This window comes from Petaurus breviceps, unplaced genomic scaffold, assembly GCF_028583685.1.
Source record: "Petaurus breviceps papuanus isolate PSGF00001 unplaced genomic scaffold, PetGlider_PUasm1.0 558, whole genome shotgun sequence".
Classification (NCBI taxonomy): Eukaryota; Metazoa; Chordata; class Mammalia; order Diprotodontia; family Petauridae; genus Petaurus; species Petaurus breviceps.
In genome coordinates this window covers 3,534,357-3,555,384 of record NW_027186376.1, presented here as the reverse complement: position 1 = coordinate 3,555,384, position 21,028 = coordinate 3,534,357, and the positions used below count along the sequence as shown (strand labels likewise).

Genomic DNA, 21,028 nt, shown 5'->3' with positions numbered 1-21,028 from the left:
GAGAGAGAGAGAGAGAGAGAGAGAGAGAGAGAGAATGTCAGAGAGTGTCAGAGAGTCAGTGAATAGAGCCAGCCTCAAAGCCAGGAAGATGTGGCTTCAAGCTCTGCCTTTTCACACATTCTGGCTCTGTGACTTTAGGCAAATCACTTAACTCCAAGTCTCAGACAAATCTCTAAGACAGGAAATTTATTCCCACTAGAATACTTGATTTTCATCTCTATGCTCACATCTCTTTATCCAGCCCGAACTTCTCCTGGGTTTTCAGTCCCAAACAGAATTCACTATCATTCCCCCTCAACATCCCCCCTCCCACTTCCCTATTACTGCCCAGTGCATCACCATCTTCTGCCTCCCTCAGGCTCCCAACCTTGGAACCATCCCAGACTCTCTCACCCTGCCCCTCGTGTCTAAGCTGTTGCCAAGGCCTGTCATTTTCACCTCTGAAACATCTCTCGTTGATTTCACCACTGCAGCATCTCTTATTAATTTCACTTTTGCAACATCTCTAGTCATTTTCACCTCTGCAACATCTCTTGTTGATTTCACTTTTGCAACCTCTCTAGTCATTTCCACTTCTGCAACTTCTCTCCTGGATTTCCCCTCTGCAGCATCTCTCCTATATGCCCCCTTGTCCCCTCTGAAGCTGTCACCAGGCTGGTCCGGTTCTCATCCCCTCATACCTGGACTACTGCAATTGACTGTGTGTGGATCTTCCTGCCTCAAGTCTCTCCCCACTCCAGTCCATCTTCCATTCAGCCACTAAAGTAATTATCCCAAAATTCAGGTCTGATCATGTCAACCCCTACTCAGTAAATTCCAGAGGCACCCCCTCTTGCCTACAGGAGCAAATACAAACACTGTTTGGCATCTAAAGCCCTACATAACCTGACTCCTCCTTCCTTGCCAGTTTTCTTGCATCTTATTCTTCGTGATACTTACTGTTCAACCCAGTGACCCTGGCCTCCTGGCTGGTCCATGAACAAGAGACTCTCCATCTCTCTGACTGTTCCTCGTGCCTGGAATGCTCTCTCTCCTTCTGACTACTAACCTCCCTGGGTTTAAGTCCCAGACAAAATCCTGTCTTCTTCAGGAAGCCTTCTCCAACCCCTCTTAATTCTAGTGTCTTCCCTCTGTTAATTAGTTCCTATTTATTTGTCTGCTTATTGTCTCTCCCGTTAGATTGTAAGCTCCTTGAGAGCAGGAACTCTGTTGTCTTTCTTTGTATCTCAGGGCTTAGCAAAGTGCCTGGCATATAGTAGGTGCTTGATAAACGTTTATTGATTGGCTGATTGAGAAAAAGTGTCAACCTGCATTGATTGAGGGATTTTCCTCACCTGGAAGCTCCCTACACCAGTGAAATTTATTATATTTAGAGGTACCTCAGCAACACAGTGGAGAAAGTGCCAGAGACCTGAGTTCAAACTTTGCCTCAGGACATTTGTTAGCTGTGAGACCCTGGGCAAGTCACTGAACTTTTCTCAGCCTCAAGTTTCCTCATCTATAAAATGGAGATAATAAAGGCACCTTCCCTTCCAGGCTGTAGCAAGGCTCCGATGAGATAACTGACATTTGAAATGTCCTTTGTAAACCTTAAAATGCTTTGGAAATACCATTATTATTCTCAAATAAACTTTGCAGGAGGCAGTTTGGCAAAGTGGGTAGAGAGAGCTGGCCTTTATGGCTACCGATGAAACTCTTGCGAGAGGGGGGATGGACTCAGGCTGCAGATAAGGCTGGTGGACATGGCCACTGCAGCAATTTCTTTTGTTTGATTATATAGGTTTGTAACAGGCTCTGTTTTTCTTGCTTTCTCAGTTGCGGGGAGAGTAAGAGAGAGGGAAAGAAGTTGAACCTGAAAATAAAATTAAATTGGCTCTTTCTTTTTCTTTAAAGATGTCTCTGGTACATACTGCCTCTGTGACCCTGGACAAATCACTCAGATTTCTCAGGCAATGTTCTAAGACTGTGGGTCTAATGAAATCTTGATTCTAGGCCTCATTCCTACCTAGCTCACTGACTGCCACTCGACTGTGAGCTCCCTGAGGGCAGGGGCTAAGTGACTTCTCAATTCTGTACCCAAGTACCTGACACAGTGTCTTACAGACAGCAGACGCTCACCAAAAGTCGAGTTAAATTTAGAGCTCTGTTTACTGGCTAGCATTTCAGGCCCTCTACACATATATTTTCTTAACAGTTTTACTGAAAACAATCTTCTCTCCAAACAATGCCTCTGGCACTTGCCCCACAGAAGCAGAGACATGGTAAGAACTCACAAACACATTTTCTTCCTACTTAGAGGAGACATGAGGAGTGTGGTCTACCAGACCTCCCAACCTTTCCTGAGTCTGGCAGGGTCCCCTTCCTGGCCTCTGCTGGCTCCCCACCACCCCGGCTGGGCTGGACCTGCTGCTGACATCTTCGGTTAGCCTCAGCCACCTGGAAGCTCAGGGCAGCCACCCAGGAGTCAGTAAACATGAGACCCATGTGTCTGTTATCACTTGTCTCTGGCTCCCAGCACTGACTCACATTCTCTGCCCACCCCAGAATCATCATAGAGATGACCTTTGGGAGGGCCAAGAATAAAGTTTTCAATGACCACAGTCTAAAGGTGAACTCCTGGAAGCATTAAGGACACAATATAAGATGCCAACATGCTCCGCCCAAGGTCCTTCCCCAAGCCATTACCAGGGCGCACAGCCCTGACGCCCAGATGTGCCGTAGGTGCATACTTACCTTCTGGTCGAAATTCTCTGGAGTTAAATGAAAGTTATGGAGAGGAACAAAGTACCCTTCCAGCAGGCCCATGAGCAAAACCAGGTACACGCCGTCTGCAAACTGAAGAAAACCAGCATTGGTAATGTTCCTGGATAGGTCCTGCCTCCCACTCACTCAAGCTGAGAAAAGCCACGTTCAAGTCTAGAATGTCTGCCTCTGGTGCCATGGTCCTTCTGCCACGATCAGAGAGACACCTTCTCCTGGCCCCAGGGAGGGAGAAGACCCCCTCGGGTTCTCATTTTTCAAGCCGTAAGAATAATTCTGGGTAGGTGAAGCCTTGTGTCCCCAAGATATCAAGATGTGGTCACAACCATACCCAGTCCTTAACCACTGTTTACTGACCTCTGGGAGGGATCACTCACCCTTTCTGCAGAGGGATAAACCAAGGCAAAAGAAAGCCAGGGAACCACACAGACTCAGGGAATATTGGAAGCACTGTGGCCCACAGAGAACTGGGTTCAAGTCCCACCTCTCATCCTTACTACCTAGGTGACCTTGGGTAAGCCATTTGAAATCTCTGGGCTTCACCCAGCTCCAGGAGAGCATGACTCCATGAGGTCACTCTGGTGCTATCACCTTCTAGCCATGACTTTAGACAAACTGCTGGACCTCAGTGTCCTTGTTTGTAAAGCTTGGGGGCAAGGGGCCCTTCTAGTCGAGGCCTGTGATCTTAGGATGCTCCCAACTCTTTCATTACCTTCAGCGTGGCCTTAGTAAAATCACTTAGCCTCCATGGGCCTTGGCATCCTCTTCTGTAAAACGAGGGGGATGGACAAAATAACCTCTAAGGTCCCTTCACTTACCTGTGACTTTAGGAAAGGCCCTTGCCCTCTCTACCTCAGTTTCCTCCTCTATCAAGAGAGGCACGAAGCAGATGGCCTCTCAGGTCCCTTCCATTGGAAATGTCCAGCTCCCTCATTTTACAGTTTAAATACATCAGGCCCAGAAAAGGGAAGATGCTTGGGGGAGGCCCCACAGTCAATGAGCAGGACAGCAGGAGAGAGACTCCATGTCTCCTAGACCTTCTAGGTGCCATTTTGAAACTATAAAGTGTGAAGGGCGGCCAGGTGGCTCAGCAAGTAAGAGCACTGGCTCCAGTGTCGGAATGACCTGGGGATCAAATCTGGGCTCAGATACTTAGCACCATACCTGGAAATAACTGGCTGTGTAACCTTGAGCAAGTTACTTAACCCCGATTGCTTATAAAAAAAAAAAGAAACTATAAAGTGTGGACTAAGGAAAGTCCATTTCTTTCTTGGGGGAAATGGGGGTTCTGAGAGTCTAGAAAGTACCAGGATAACAGGGGAGAAAGTGAGGATAAGCAGAGTCCCTCAGAAAGAAGATGCCAGAGACCCCAGAGGCCTGGAAGGAGTGAGCAGCCCCGCTGACTTAAAACAGGCAAGCAGATGGGAGCCATGAAGGGAGCCCAGTGAAGGGAGAGGAGGGGACGGACTGGCCCATTCCTGGAGTGTCAGCTCCGGAGGAGGAGGATGCAAGGGAGGAACTGAAAACACACTTGTTTCCCAAACCAGCTCGACAGAACAGAAGCACACAACGCCCCACACAAGCAGCGCTTCTTTTCATAGTTAACGTGCAGAACAGCAGGACACTCAGTGTTGTGGTGCACGGAGCACGGGGCCTGGAGTCAAAAAGACCTGCCTGCACATCCTACCCCAGACATCTACTAGCTGCGTAACCCTGGGCAAGTCACTTAACCTCTGTCTGCCTCATCTTCTCCATCTCTAAAATGGGGATAATACACCTGACTCCAAGGGTCTTGGGAAGATCACATGAAGTAAATACACACACACACACACATATACAGATGTATATATGTGTATATATATGAAATGGTGCTTAGCAAACCTGAAAAGTCAGTCAACAAACACTGACAGAACTCCCAAGTGAGGAAAGACCCTCAACTAGTGCAGGTAGGCAGCTTTCTTAGTCAATAACTATTTTATGGAACACCTGCTATGTGCCAGACACTGTGCTGAGAAATGCCCATAATCTCTGTCCTCAAGGAGTTGATAATCTAATGAGAGAGACAACATATAAACAGATATATGTGTATTTAGATATAGATATGTAGATATCTAAAGTGGCTATGTACAGAATAAGTAGGAAATAATTAGGCACTGGAATTGGGAGAAATCAGGCAAGGCTTCCTGCAGGAGGTGGGGACTTAGATGAAGCCAGAGCAGAGGAAGGAGAGCATTCCAGGCAGGGGGGATGGCCAGACAAGACGTCCAGAGCTGAGAGAGGACAGAGCCCAGAGGAGGCTGGTGTCGCTGGATCGAAGGGCATGTGTTAGGGAGTGAGGTATCAGAAATTGGAAAGGGGGGAGGGGCCAGGTTTTGAAAGGCTCTGAATGCCAAGCACAGAGTTCTGTATTTGTTCCCAGAGATAACAAGGCCCTGCTGGAATTTACTGGGTAGGGCTGACTCAGTAGGACGTCAGCTGAAGTCCATTTTTACAGCTGTGAGTAAGAGCTCCAAGAACTCCTTGATTAAAATCAAGGCTCTCCCCTTGCTCTGAGTCAGTCCCTCCCCTTGCCTCAGTTTCCCATCTGTACAATGAGAGGCTGGACTCCAATGTCCTCCAATGTCCGGTCCCAGGTCTCTGCTGTGGATTCTTTCCCTCTCGTTGTTGCTGACCTGTCCCTAAGCACCTCGAGTGACCCTAGGTAAGCAGCTTCTTTCCTCGTCTGTACCAGGAGAGGCCAGCACTAGGTTCTGTCTCAGGAGAGTCCTTCTCTCACAAGCCTGAATACTGGTGCATCCCCTCCCCCAGACCGACTCCACACCTTAATTTACTAAGGGTGACTTGGTGTCTCAGCAGAAGGCTTTTTAATAAGTGTCAGATTTACTTTAACGAAAGGAGAGAAACAAAAGCCTAGAGATTCATGAATCTGAGGGTGGCTTCCCCAGCTGGGGCCCTCAGCACTTAATTAAGGCCTGGCAGATTCAGGCCATAACAGAGTGGGGGGATCTGAGACCATAGGCTGCTCCAATTAAAAACAGTTCCAATTTCCCAGGGCCCCCTCCTTCCCAACAGCCCTAAGAGGGTGTTACTATTCCCATTTTATAGATGGGGAAACCGAGGCCCAAAGAACTGGGTGTGGCTTTGCCCATGGTCCCACAATCAACAGAGAGGGGGTTCTGAGGGTCAGGATAACAGGGGAGGAAACCTGTCACATAATCACCAGATGTAGACCTTGAGAGATCACTGCCTGGATTACTCATTCACTGATTCTTGCTCTGGGCTGGAAGGAATAATCACTATGCTCCCCAGCAAATTCTTTACATTCATTTTAAGAGGCAACAAGGGAGGCTTATTAGCAAAGAGACTGCATGAAGGTGGAGACACATTCACAGGTGGCTGGATGCTCTCGTTATGGTAAAGGGGTGGCGGCCGTGGCCTGGGAACAGCCCGGATCATTGGGGAGTTTAAGCAGGAGCATCTCAGCCCAGAGCCCAGGAAGTCACGGATCCCCCTCCTGCCCAGGGAATTGGTTGGCCATCTTCATGTGGCTGAAGAAGGCTTGAAACAGAACCTTCTTAGGCTTCCTTCGGGCACAAAGAAACAGAGGGGCCCCTATTATTATATGGGCTTGGCTTGGGCTTTTGAAGGATGTTAGGGACAGGGATGTGTTTATTTAGGGGGTTTCCAGGTGAGAAAACTCCCTCCCCCGGTACAAGGGTGCACTCCTCTCTAAAGGACCCTCTCAGAAAGCTGCTTAGACCACCCTGAGGTTAAGGGTGACACAGCCAGCAGACAGGGGCAAGGTGGGACTCCCCTTCCACCACCTCCCTGGCCCCAAAGCCAGCTCTCTACCACAGCTGTCCCTCTTAAAAATAGCATAAAATACAGTTCCAAGGCAGATTTGGATTTGAACCCAACATATGAACAAGCCTTTATGCAGCATTCACTATAAAGGGAGGGACACTGTGGTGCCAGGGGGACAGATGAGTCTGATCCTTCCTTTTAGAGACAGTGAGGACACTGAGGCTCAGGGAGCTCATTGGGACATACCCAGGCTCGAACTTGCATCTCCTGCCATGCCTGCCAGTCTGACCCGTCCCTCAGGGCTCCCCCACCCCGGCCCAGATGGTGCCTTCTGCTGCCCCAGGCAGCCTCCCCTCAGGAAGCACGCCCCAGGCACCCATCCTACCTGTGTCTCCAGCTCCGTCACCTCCAAGTTCAGCTTATTAAGGTGTTTATTCACGAATGTGATAAGAGACTGCAGGGAGAAGAGCACAGAGAACAAGGGGTTAACGATGGCCAGGCCCAACGGGGGGCAGTTCTGGGCATTGAAAGAAACAAACTCTAAAAATTAAAAGCTAATGAAACAAGCTGATACTTCAATGGGATGGATGCACCCATCACGGGGGACAGGAACTACATGAACACACTTTCACATCCCTCCTGTGACGGGGAGCTCACTGCCACTTAAGGCTGCCTGGTCCGTTGTCCTTTTTTTTTTTTTTTTAAGCAATCAGGGTTAAGTAACTTGCTCAAGGTTACATGGCCAGTTATTTCTGGGTGTGGTGCTAAGTATCTGAACCTGGATTTGAACCCCAGGTCATCCCGACACTGGAGCCAGTGCTCTTACTTGCTGAGCCACCTGGCCGCCCCTAAGCAATTGGGGTTAAGTAACTTGCTCAAGGTTACACGGCCAGGTATTTCTGGGTGGGTGCTAAGTGTCTGAGCCTGGATTCGATCCTCAGGTCATCCTAACACTGGGGCCGGTGCTCTTACTCGCTGAGCCACCTGGCCACCCCGTTGGCTTTTTTTAACTGTTCTAATCAAGATTGTCTTTCTCATGGGGAGGAAACCCACCCCCTTCTAAGCTGCCTCTGCCCCTTTCATGAAACAGAGAATACATTTGCTTTCTTTTCCATGGGACGGTCCTTTGAATATGTCAAGGCACAGAGTGACAAGATCCTGGAGTGAGGGCTGGAAGGGTCTCTTAGTCCAGCCCCCTTCTTTTATAGATGTGGGAACTGAGGCCTAACATGCCCCAGTAATGAAATGATGAGCACCAGTGAAGGGCAGGGCCTCACGGTAAAGTCTAGGATCCAATAATTAAAACTCTCCCACCCAATAGGAGCCTTCTTGCACCCCGGGGATTTTAGAAGATCCAAGATTCTGCCGGCCCAGCCCATGCCCCCATCCACTGTAAGGTCCCTTTTGCAGACAAGCTCAGGTGCATGAAAGGTCTCAGAAAAAGGAACAGCTACGGCACAGGCCGGAATCACCAGCTGGGTGCTTCTCAGACGCCCGCCCGGCAGCGGACGCCCAGCCCTCCATTCATCCTGTTTTGCCTGAATAAAGACATTCTGGCTTAATGCATTTCTATGCCCCGCTGAGGACGGGTTTTAAATGTCTTTAACAATAAAATTTTTTTTTTTTTAAATTCAGACCAGATGATCCAGGAGACTGATCAGCTCCTAACCCTGCTGACTTCAAGAGAAAGAAGTTTTGGTTTTTTCGCCCCCATTAGGGGCCTTGACATCTGTATGATCTGATGATGCCCTTTCTCCTTTGTAGATCTGTCTGGAAGGAAAATGGGCTCAGTTTGCTCTCCAGCCCCACTCTGACAAGCAAGCTCAGAGGAATGGTTTCAGAGAGGACTTAAAATGCTCATCAGAAATAGCAAGACCCAACAGGCCTATGTGCTTTAAAAAAACAATGGAGATGAGGCAGAGGCTTGAATCTGAATTAGCTCCCACAGAATAAGGCCGGCTGGGACGTGCCTGCCAGAATCTGCGAGGCGTGCAGGCCAGGAGGTCCCCAGGGAGCAGAAAGAGCCCATGTCCTACGTCACAGCTCCCTTCCTGACTAATCACATCTCAACGTGTGAGGCAGAGATGACCTAGATTTCAAGCATCAGCCACCTCTTTGGAGGCAGTGACGTCTTCCTGACATCAGAGCCCAGGGCCAGAGTGGACCCCAGCTTACCTTCTTCACCACACTGAGCTTATCAGGGGCGTGGTCAAAGAGTGTGTCGAAGGCGTCTCGTTCTGTGGGGCACATGGAATGAGAGGAGCGTTAGACAAGAGAGGGCTGGGATGATGCAACTGGCCTCTGGACCAAGCTGTGGCCAGCCCAGAGAGTGGCCTCACTGTGAAGCTGGAAGGAATGCCTTCCAGGCCATCATGCCATGCAAACCCCTTGAGGGCAGGGACTTTCATTTCTGTCTTTGTATCCTGGCACTGAGCTCTGGTCCTGGTACAAGGCAAGGAAAGAGGCTAGACTTGTGTTTGCATTGGTATAAGGAACCTTCAGGTGAGGAACTCAGAGGCCATTGAGACCAACCTTTTCATTTGACAGATAGGGAAACTGAGACCCAGAAAAGTATAGTGCTGAGGGTCATGGATCTTAGAGTTGGAAAGGCCCTTCAAGGCCATTTAGTCCTACCCTCTCATTTTACAAATGGGGAAACTGAGACTCAGAGTTTAAGTGACTTGTCCAGAGACACCCAGCTAATAAGAGTCCGAGGCAGGATTTGAACTCAGGTCTTCCCGACTCAAAACTCCTTCTTCTGCATTATTGTACTACGACATAGTATCTAAACTATTTAAACAGGATTATTCCACGATCTTTTTAAAAAAGAAATCTGAAATGTTCTTAAACAAAATGAATGCATCAGCATTTGGCTTAAAACAAACAAACCAACCCTACAAACCATGGCAGCGTGCCTCGTATCCCAACAGCCTCAGGAAGGCCCTGGCCACCTCTGAAGGCGCTGGCTTCTATGTGTTTGGTCTCCCCCATCAGACTGTAAACTCCCTGAAGGAAAGGACCATCTTCTGTCTCTTTTTGTATCCCCAGAGCTCATCCTGGTGCTTGGGACATAGTAGGCAAATAATAAACATTTATTGAATTAAAGTGGATTGAATTAAGGTACAGCTAAGTGGGGCAGCTGAGAGAAGATGGGACTTGGAGACCCGAGTTCAAATCAGGCCTCAAACTCTTACTAGCTGTGTGACCCTGGGCAAGTCACTTGACCTGCCTGCCTCAACTTCCCCTTCTGTAAAATGGGGGTGATAATAGTACTTACCTCCCAGGGCAGTTGTGAAGACTGACTGAGATAATATTTGTAAAATGCTGACCTGCTAACGATTACTATCACTAATGCGCTCAGTGCTGTTCCTATGAAGGGGCCAAGCTAGGGTGAGATCGTGCAAGGGCAGCCTCTCCTTTGCCTAGAGCACTGAGAGTGTTCACCTTGGGTCCACAGCAGCCAAGGGGCCTGTGAGCAGATTTCGGGGGATCGAGGACCTTATTTGTTGTTTTTTCCAGTGAATATTTCGATGACTGTATTTCACTACAATTTCTTCCCTTTGTAATCCTCCATTTTTATTTTGTGCATTTAAAACCCGATTCTGCAAAGGGCCGAGCAGGTTTCACCAGACAGACTGCCAGAGGGCTCCAGGGCCAAACAAGTTAAAACCCCCTGCTTTAGGACATTCAGTAAGCTGATCCCCCAAAGAGGGATCTGGAAGAGGACCCTAAGAATCACCAAACCTAGAACTCTCAGCCTCCTTCCTGCTAGGATGGGAGACCCGGGGGTGGTCAGCGAGCAGGGACACAGTGGGTACAACCTAGATTTTTGAGGGGGGTGGTGTGAGGGAGCAGAGAAATGCCATCTTTCTGCCCCCGCCTTGTGCTCCTCTCCCAGTTTGTCTCTGGCCACAGAAGGGGTGCAGGGCCCACCCACCCATCAGACAGCCCAGTTTCCAGGGGTAGCCTAGGGCAGTGGAGGAGGAAGGAACAGGAAGCTGTTGCCATGGAGACCCCACATCATGATCCCTCACTCCCTGAAGATGCTTTTTCCTATTAAGAGAAGAGGCCCTCTGCCAGAAAAGTCTCTGGAGACCTCAACCCAGTCACCTGATGAGTTGACCAGGAAGTGGCCAAGGGAGGGGGGGGGGGTCTCAGTCCCGATCTGGCTCAGACAAGAGGGCATTGAGGAACCCCAAGAAGGGAAAAGTTAGTCCACTAGTATAGGGGTGCTCCTAAAATCCAACAAGCAGACCCCAGATCAAGAGGTGGATTTTTATTTTACAAAGGGGGAAATTGAGGGCCAGGGAGGCCAATGTCTTGTCCATGGTCACACAAGCACCAGAGACAGGATTTGCACCCAGCTCCTCTGACTCCAGATTTCCTAGTATGTCTGAGAAGGACCGCAATCTGCACAGATGGATGGCAGACCCAGACCAGCCTACAGAATTACTCCCTTTTCCCAAACACAAGGCAGCTGTTCCCAGGGAGTATGGAGGGAGATGGGAGGGGTCCCTGGTCCTTGGAGCCTCCCCCCCCAATTCAGCATCTCCTCTCTTAATGCTTGTGCCTTGGTTTGCACCTAAGTATTGTCATGTGCCCCCTCCATCGAATGCAAGCAGGGTTGATTTGTCCTATTTTTTTTCAGTACTTAGCCCAGGGCCTGGCACAGAGAAGATAATGAATAAGTCCTGGTTGATAGACTGGTCAAGAGATCTGCTGTTTCTCAGGCATAGTAGCCGACATCAACACAGACTTAGCCTAAGAAGAAAGAGTGATGGGCAGAGTCTCACTTTTGTTGTTTTTTAAAATCTTTTTTCCTTTTGGGCAATTCTCCATCTCCCCTTCTCCCCCCCTCCCCCCAGCACCTGAGCTATTCTGGAAAGCCCACACCCACCAGATGCCAGGCTCCATCCCCTCTGATGCTGGGGAGCCTGGCTCTGACACCTGCCACCAGACCCAGGGCAAGGCCTTTCAAGCCCTGGCATCCTGGCCCAAACTGCTGGAGTGACCCAGGCAGGGCTGGCCAGCCAGGTAAAACCAGCTCCTTAATGGCAAGGGAGGAAAAGAAGAAAGGGAAAGAAATCCCCCATGGCCACAAACACCTTCCCTTCCCTGGAACAGCCCATTGTTATCCCCCTCAATGCCTGATTTTCTCATTGTACAGAATGGAAGATGACTTCTATAGATCAGAGCTGAACCCAAGAACCCTGGTTCTTAACCAGCTCTAGAATACAAAGGGGGAAATTATTTGAGACATTAAGATTATATTCAATCCCATATTCTAGGGAACCTCTCTGGCTGATCAGATCAGTGCTCTGTCTTCTCTGGGTGGCATTCAGGGCTCCCTGCCTGCCTCTGCCCTCTCTGAATGACCCCCCTCCTATTCAGAGCTTAATTCACCCTCTCCCCATCTCTTCGCTAGGCTGCAGCTGAGAACCTCAGTGAAAGCCAGGACGTCTGCCCCATTTCCCAGTATCCACTGGGGTCGATTCTCATGAGCCAAACACGGCCACGATCTCCCTTTTCCTAGCTCCTCGCCAATATTTCACAACATGAAAGAATGCCCAGGGGACAAGACCACCAGGCTCCCCTCCAGTAGGAGCAAGGCAGGTCCAACATCCATCAGCGTGGCCAAAGAATGTAACAGCTAGGGGGCACCATAGTGCACAGAGTGCTTACAGGCAGGAAGACCTGAATTCAAATGCAGCTTTAGATGGCGACTAGCTGAGTGACCTTAGGCAAGTCATCTCACCTCTGCCTCAGTATCCTTATCTGTCAAATGAGGATAATAGCACCTCCCTCCTAAGGTCATTGGGAGAATGAAATGAGATACTGTAAGGTGCTTACTTAGCAGAGCTCCTGGGCACTTAGTAGGTATCATATAAATCCTAGTTATTATTCATTATCATTATTAATGTGTCATTTTCCCAGGCTACTTACCAAATCTTCCCATCATCATCCTGCAAATGAAAACAGAAAGGGACCCTCTGTTAGCACAGGTTCATTTATGGAGGTAAAGCATTCTTAAAGAGAGAAAAAGCAGACGAATAAAGGCACAGTGACAGTTGCTGACTGTTTGGGTTATAAAATAATTCATATAATTAATTGTTCATCACAATCTTTCATCCCCATTCTGTCTTCCATAAAAAGCAAGCATTCTTCACCTGTGGTAGAGGATTTCCTTAAAATTTTGATAACCGCATTTCTTATTTTATTTAATACATTTAGTATTTTCTTTTTCTCCAGTTACATGAAAAAAAAAAAACATTCTTAACACTTGCTTCTTAAATTTTGGAGTTCCAAATCCTCTCCCTTCCTCCCTCCCCATCCCCTCAGTGAGAATGCAAGGAGTTCCATAGAGGTTATACATGTGTAGGCATACAAAACATTTCCTCATAGTCATGTTGTGAAAGAAAACGCAGATCAAAAAAGCCCCAAACACAAACACCTCAAGAAAAATAAAAGAAGTAAAAAAAAGTCTGCCCCAATCTGTATTCAGACACCATCAGTTCTTTCTCTGGGGATGGAGAGCATTTTTTATCACAAGTCCTTGAGAGTTGTCTTGGTTTGATAACTGTATTTCAATATAATTGGTTTCCACTGCAATCCTATGCATTCTATTTTATGCATTTAAAAACCTTATTTTTTGGTCCGTGTTTTCTTCCACAATATGACTATTATGGAAATATGTTCTGCATAATTGACTGCGTACGTATAACCTATGTCAGATTGCTTACCGTTCTGGGGAAGGAAGGAGAGAATTTGGAACTCTTAAATTTAAAAAAAAATGAATGTCAAAAATTGTTTTTACATGTAATTGGGGAAAGAATATTATTAAAAAAACCTTATTCTACAAGCAGGGTCCCTCAGCTCCAGCACAGCCAGAGGGTCCAAAACACACAAAGCGTGAAGAAAGCCCTTGTGATACAACGTTCTGGTACTTTTTCCTATTGGAATGTAAGTGCTCTGAGGGCAAGGCCTGTTGGATTTTTATCTTGGTATCACCAGCGCCTAGGAGCACAGAGTCTGCCACATTGTAGGTACCCAGTAAACGCTTGCTGATTGAATGATTGATTGGTCTTGTTGACCAATTGTGGTTGGCTCTGTTGACTGTGGCGAAGTTACTTCTCCCTGAGTTAGTTTCTTCATTTGTGAAACAAGGAGGCTGAATCTCAGACTTGGGGCCAGAAGGGGCCCAGGCCTGGGCTCCCTCCCTCCTCTGAGCCCCGTGTGATCCACACACGTTGTGTCTCTCCAATACCTGGCACAGAACTCTGCATACAGTAGGGGTTTAATAAATGTTTGCTGCACTGAATGAACACCAAAGGCATTTAATTAAATGCTTATTATATGCCAATATAGTATGGTATAGTACAACGTGGAGCTTTGGAGACTTAAAAACTTTTCAGTTTTCCCCAAGTGGTTTCAAAGTGTCTGTGTCAGTGAAAAGAGCTCCTACGTGCCTCCCTCCCTCTGACCAAAGTATTACATGCAACAGTTAAATGAAGCCAGGTCAGATGTTTGCAACAGGACCAAAGAATGTGACAAATTAGAGCTTGGCACACAGTAGGCACCTAACGAGTGAAGGATCTCTTGATTAAAACCCGTGTCCCAGAGGCAGTTCCATCATAAACAAACATTTGAGAGAGAAACATTGCTTTAGGAGGTCGGGACCTGAACTGCCTTCCCAGCAGGCTGCCAAGATCAATGGATAATGGCTCCACCCCCTCCAGGGGAGGGCACTGCTGGGGATGATGAGAATGGCAGGGAGGAGAGCCTGGGCCCCATCCACGTCCTGTGGAGAAGGGGGTCAGCACTTACTCTGTGGTGCTGGTCAGCTCCTCTACCACGTGGGCCGAGTGCAGCAGGCCTTCCCGCTTCTGAAAGAGCCCAAAGACAGGACGCCATGAAGTTAAAGCCCAGGTGGCCTCCACTGCCCCCACAGGCCCCCCTCCAGCCCTGCACCCCTCACATTCGGTTCTTCCTCAGGATCTCACGTGTCTAAGGCCCTGCTTAGAATCTGGAAGGGGCGGCAGTCCAAGCATCAGCCCTGAACAAAGCCCCAGAAATCTTCTCCAGCTCGGTGACTAGAGATGAAGAACAGAGACCCAGAAGAGAAGGGACAAGCCCAGGGCCACTCAGCAAGGACCAGGGCTGAGAGGTGACTTCCACCACTCCTAGTAAAAGCTGCTTGGGGCAGGCCCTGGATGAACCATCTGGGGACACTGTCCAGAGACAAAAGCATGGCAAACTCATTTCACAAATGAACAAAACTTGGAGCTTTCTCTCTGCCAAGGCCTGGTTCAACTTTGCTCCCGTGGGTGCTGGGAAGTCCCTTCTAACCAAGACCAAAGAGAGAGAGAGAGAAAAGCAGCTGAAGCAAGACTACCCAACAGATCAACTCCTTCCAGAGGTCTATGCCATGCTCTGCACCCATGGCCCCCCCCACCTCTACAAAGAGGGCTCATGAGCTCTCACTTCCTATGTTCTAATCTCGGGGTTAGTGAGTTGGCCTTCTCAGTTCTGAGCAGACTCGAGGGGGTCCCACAGCCTCTTCTGTGCAGAAGGCACTCAACAGGGGCCTCTTGGCTAAAATGAGAAAACACACACACTCATTCTCACACCTACACATTCACTCTCACATGCACACAAACATACATTCACACTCACACTCATATGTACACTTACACTCTCACACGCACAGACACATTTGCACACACAGAGTCATCCATCCTAAAGGCCAGGGGTCCCCATTACCTATCTGTTGCCTCATCCAAAGAAGACTCAACCTGAAGCAAAAGGAGTCAAGAAAGCCAGGTTTTATTTTGATGTGTCTCCCCACCACCTCCAAGCTTCTCCACTGAGCGATAAGCATATTTAGGAGCTGAATACTGAATTCTGATGCATTGGCTTTAGAGGAATATGAATGTGCCTTTTGAAAAAAAAATCTCGTAAATTAAACCTGAAAGCTCCGGGAGCCTCTGGGCTCGCCTTTCCTTCGAACACGCCACTGTGGTTCATTTCCATCATTTATCTCAAATCCAGGAGAAGCTATAAATTCCACCCAAAAGGAAAACAACAGAATTTCTCAGGAGAAAAAAAGAGAATTTTTAAAAAAGGAGAGTACCCTGCAAGGTCTGAGTCAGGGAGTGTGCCCAAGAGGGGGCCGAAGGGTGAGCAAAGAGGGACGCGGGGTGTTACTTACTCTGACAACCACCACCTGCACGGAGACGTGCTCGGGGAGCCGGATGGGGGCCCGGAAGTGCATGGCCAGGGCGACCAGGAGATGGAGGATGGCCACGAGGTTCTTCCCATGGATTGCTACAGAGGGGAGAGGAAAGGAAGGTGCCTTCTGAACAATATTACACGTGAAGAAAGAAACAAAAAAAAAAAAAAAGGGTGGGGAGGGGGGGGGGAGTGAACAGCAAGGTACAGAAGAAAAAACACTGGGCTTGGATTCGAATCCTGGTTCCTGGGTGATTCTGAGCAAGACACCTCAACTCTAGACCCCACACTCCTCATCTGTAAAATGAAGCCATTTGACTTTTGAGATCCCTTCAGACTCTACTAAATCTATGGTCCTCTGGGTTTGAGTCAAGAGAGCTGGGTTCGAGTCCCACAACTACTAATTACCTCCCATGGCATGATGGGTAGGTTACTGAACCATCATCAGTTTTTCATTGGCTTAGATGACATAAAACTAGATTGAAATTTCAGTGCTTCTCCAAAGGGAAAAGAGACGCCAGATTTCCCAGGCCCAGTGGCGCAGACTCTCTGGCCACTTCTCCCTACTCTGCCTCAGGGCACCCTAGGCTGTGACCGGTGAGCTTGTGACCTCTCTTGCCTGGAACCAGGTCTCCAAGCCACCCCTTGCCTCTTTATGCGCTGTCTTCCCTCACTAGAACAGAAGCTTCTCGAGGGCAGGGATTGCCTTGCATGCTTCTCTCTGCATACAGAGCCCTTAGTAAGGTGCCCTCCCTTTTCACTGATTCATGATCTTTATGGGGCCTCTAAATTCAGTGTCTGCCCAAGAAAGGAGAATTGGCATCCAAGACGTCCCCTGCCTCTGCCGCTGACGGATCCAAGCCCAGGAGACAGTCTGCAAGAGCAAGTGGGCTGCAAGGGCCTCCGCCCCCAGGCCCCTGCATTGCTCTCACTTCGCCAGCCAGGCCAGCCATGCTGTGGATGTCAGGCAGGTTGTTTAGTGGGAAAACATCTGTATTAAGATGAATCATCTCTGCCATCAAAAGACAGAACTTATCGCTTCCACACCACAGTTGTTAGCGCACGCTGTGAAGGCGGCCACAGGACAGGAGGAGGTGAGGGGTGAATTCTGCTCTCAGGTTCGTGCTGACAGGCAACACCTGCCCTGGTTAATTAAGTTTTTATTCGATCTTACTTAGCAGGGAGGCTTGCTGCTGTCAAAAAAAGCCCTCCCGAAAACACCTAATGATAATTACCTCCCACTCCCCAGAAGATACCCGCTGGGAAGGGAGAGAAAGGAGTGGAACATTCCTAGGAGGGCCCTGGAGCAGGGGGCAGAGTCAGGCCAGGTACAGAAGACCAGGAAGAATCGAGGGGAGGGAGGAAGGAAAACTTACAGCTTCCACAACTCAGGGGACAGACAAGGGGAAGGAGACAGAGCATCAGGTCCAGAGTGAAAGGACCCCCTCTGACGCTTAGTGCCAAGTCTCTGAGTGCTCCAGGCCTCCATTCCCTCATATAGGAAATGAGGAGGTTGAGGTTCTGATGCCCATTGTCTGCCTGACCTTGGACATGTCCCTTCCTCGCCCTCAGCCTCAATTTCCTCCTCTGAAAGAGGAGGGGGTTGGACAAGAAGGCCTCTGAGGTCCCTCCCAGCTCCAGAGCCAGGATCCTGGGGCTATGATCCCCTGGAACTCTTCTGTCCAGAATCTCAGAGGTCACCTGGTCCACTCCCCAGCACCCCCCAGAGGCCCGATCTGGCTTTTTCCTGCTGATTTAAATCCTGACATCATTCTAGTTAAGACCATAAATACACAAGCTGCTAAAGCCCTATGTGAAATGCTTTCCAACGATTGGCTTTAGGGGCTTATCCAGACCACTGGTTCCCCTCCACTTGGGCAGATAATCCACTGTTGACTCTCCTGTCTTTGGGGAAGTCAGATTATGTCTAAGGAAAAAAGAAATCCCCTCCCTAAGGCCTCCAGGGGTAGAGTTATCTGTCCCACCCAGCTGCCCACTGCCGCCATCTGGACTGCCCCAGTCCAAGGGCACACACAACTCACAGTCCACATTCCATTTGATGGCCCAGCCGTGGGGCCGCAGGACATCGTAAACCGCCTCCAGGATGGTCTGCAGCTTCTGTTTCTGACCTATTTCGGACTGCGTCACCTCAGCCACGTTCAGTTTGCGGTCGGCTAACTTTTCTGCAGTGAGGACGAAGGATAAAAAGCAAAGTCAAGAGTGGGGTCTGGCCAGATGGGTCTGAGAACCCAACTAGCCATGGCGGGGGTCTCCCCACAGCTCCGCCTGGCAAAGGGGAAGATCTGGAGCTCTGGGGAGTTCTCAAAGAGCAGCGCCCATGGCCAGTGACTAATCAGTACCTTTTTGTTCATTCATGCATTCATGCATTCACCCATTCATTCATTCATTCATTCATTCATTCATTCATTCATTCATCCACCCATTTATTCATTCATTATTCATTTATCCAGGCAATGAAGTGAATAAGTGATAATTGCTGGTTTTAAACTTTCCCATCACAAAATATCAGAGCTGGAAGGAACTTCAGAGATCATCTGATCAACCCCATCATTTTACAGAGGAAGAAACTGAGGCCGGGGAGTGGGGGTCAAGTGGCTCGACTGAGCTTATTAGGAGGTAAGCTTCCTGAGGGCAGGGGCTGTCCTGCTTTCGTGCTTGTATCTGTGGCACTTAATGCCACATCTGGCACACGGTTGGCGCTTAATAAATGCCCATTCATTCATGCATCTTAGGGCACACTTCCTAACCATCCCCCTGGGAAAACTGCCCCAACATGGAGGGAGGGAGAGGCAGGGAAAAGACCGCAGAAAGAACAAGGAGACTGAAATCCAGTATCAGATGACGGTCATTTAAGTGGGAGAGGCTGGAGAGCATCTGCCGGAGGGCTCTCACAAGGACTAGTGGCTCAAAAGTGGTTTTTCCCTCTCCAGCCCTTCTTCCTCCCACACTCAGACAGGAAGAATGATTAGATCTTCCCGGATACTCCCCGGCCGCTTTATTACCAGGAGCGAGCTCTGAGCTGAACAAACACTGTCACATCTGCTTGGTGTTCAATTAGCCGGCTTTGGCTCATCCAGTCTCACTGCTTTGGAGAGCAGGCAGAGAGGAGAGGACAGGACTGGCAGAATTATCTGGGGAGCCTGGGCACCTGGGACTGGGTGCCTCCTCCAGCCTGTGTCCAGGGGCAGGGGGCAAGAAAGGAAGGGAGGCAGAGGTGGTCAGAGTTATCTCTGGGTCCCCCCCCCCCCCACACACACACACATCCCAGGCTCAGACTCCTCTGCCTTCAGTTTGGGAAACAGAATAAAAGCTATTTGGAAAAAAAATGTTTTCAAAAATGACTAAAAAATAATGACTTCTTGATCATTCACACATGCATTATTAATGGCCAATTAAAAACAAAAAACTATGTTTGGGGTCTCTGTCACTCAACATGCTTCTGGGATGCTTCCCAGAAAGGGAACCTTGCCAAGTTAAACCTGATGGGGGTGGGAGAAGAGGCGGGGATGGAAGACAGACCCAGAGGATGTTTTCAAAGAAAAAAAACACCTTTTCTTTTTTCTTTTTGGTTCACACCTGTGCTCACTTTGGGATTGAGGGGATGATGGTCTGCACTAGGGTAGGGGCAGTGCCAGAGAAGAGAAGGGGGCATGTCTAAGAGATGCGAGAAAGGCGAAGTCAACAGGTCAGTGCCACACTGGATGTGGGGGGTGAAAGAGAGTTCAGAGTTCAGGATGACCCTTAAGTTGGGAGCCTGAGGGACTGGAAGGGTGTGGAGCCCTCAACAGGAACATGTGGAAAAGGGAAGCATTTGGGGGGAAAGATAAGGAGTTCCATTCTGGACAAGTTGAGGTTAAGACGTCTATAGGATGTCCAACAGAAGAGATTGAGATGCAAAACTGGAGGTCAGGAGAGAGGTAGATCTGAGGGTCAGCACTGAGCTGATAATGGGAGAAGAGAAGACAGGCCAGGACCAAGCCTGGAGGGATGCCCCATGTTGGTGTTAGCAAGTGTGGCCTCGATAAAGATGCAGGGCGAGACTCAGGTGTGTTCAGACAAGAAGAGAAACCAGGAGGAAGCAGGGTCATAGAAACCTGGACAGAGGAGAGTGTCAGGGAGGACACTGCAACCAAGGCCACAGAGGGCTCCAGGACAAGGGTAGAAAAGAGGATTCTGGGGGAACAAGGAGGTCAGAAGCCAGAGGCAGGACAGTGGAGTTGAGAGGCAGCCGCCAAGGCTCCCAGGCCCAGCCCTGATAGCTAGGACCCCTGGGGCAAGTCAAGAAGTTCCCAGGGAGGAGGCCTCTCATCAGGGAATGTGGCACCCACAGTATGACCTGCTGAGTGCCCAGAATGGCTGGGAGGATTACATGAGCCACCAGAAGGGAACACGTCTGGGAAGCTGTGAAGCACAGGACAGAGGCGGGTTATTAGGAGCCCAGAGAGGACGCAGGTGATTGAGCTGTTGGCACACACAGGCCTGAAGGGGATTACAATGATTGCATAAGCTCAGGCGCCTGGGATGGAAAAGGAAAAAATGGCCCAAGTATCCCCAAACCGCCTCTTCTCTCATTGCAATTCCATCAAGAGCACGTAACTAAGTGTGGAATAGGGACGAGGGATACAAAAATTAAAAGAACAAAGTCATGAATAAGTGAGGGGAAAAGCACAGGCCAAGCATGGCAGGCAGGGAGCTCTAGTGATACCCAAAGACAAACACACACAAAGGAAGAACGGGCCTGTCCTCGGGTGGCTCCCAGTCTAACAGGGAAGGTCCACAGAAATGGTGGAAAAGCAGCACCATTGATAAGGTGCCTGCTTGCAGGAAACTTCTAATTCAACAGGACAGGGCAGGGTATGTGTGTGGAGGGAATCTACAAACAGCCATGATACAAGCTGAGAGTCCAAGGAAGAGAGAGGGCTTGGGGGGAGGTGGTGTCTGAGCTAGGCTTTGAAGGAACTGAGAGACAGAGATAGAGGGGAAGGGAAGTCCTTTCCCAGGCCCAGGGGACATTTAGAGAAGATGTGGAAATGAGGAAGGGCAAAATGGCAGTGGGGACGGTGGGGAGTCCATCTAGGTTGAAATGTGGAGAAGATGAGGCTGGTAGAGAGGAGCCTGACTATGGCCAAGCCTGCCTTCCTTCCTCCCTTCTTTCCTTCCTTCCTCTTCTCCCTCTCTCCCTTCCCTTTTTTCTTCCTCTCTTCTACCTTCCCTT

The 21,028-nt window shown here is 49.2% G+C and overlaps 1 protein-coding gene across 3 annotated transcripts in view; it reads right to left on the bottom strand.

The window, feature by feature from the left end:
- The window catches only part of PARVB (parvin beta), a 93,179-nt gene that overhangs the window by 9,275 nt on the left and 62,876 nt on the right, over window positions 1-21,028 (bottom strand). For all 3 annotated transcript variants that reach the window (XM_069102911.1, XM_069102913.1, XM_069102912.1), the window contains exons 5-11: window positions 17,835-17,975; window positions 15,773-15,888; window positions 14,389-14,447; window positions 12,508-12,527; window positions 8,740-8,801; window positions 6,950-7,018; window positions 2,734-2,835 (exon numbers count right to left, since the gene is read on the bottom strand). In XM_069102911.1, coding sequence (XP_068959012.1) covers window positions 2,734-2,835; window positions 6,950-7,018; window positions 8,740-8,801; window positions 12,508-12,527; window positions 14,389-14,447; window positions 15,773-15,888; window positions 17,835-17,975 — 569 coding nt within the window. The remainder of the gene's footprint in view (window positions 1-2,733; window positions 2,836-6,949; window positions 7,019-8,739; window positions 8,802-12,507; window positions 12,528-14,388; window positions 14,448-15,772; window positions 15,889-17,834; window positions 17,976-21,028) is intronic.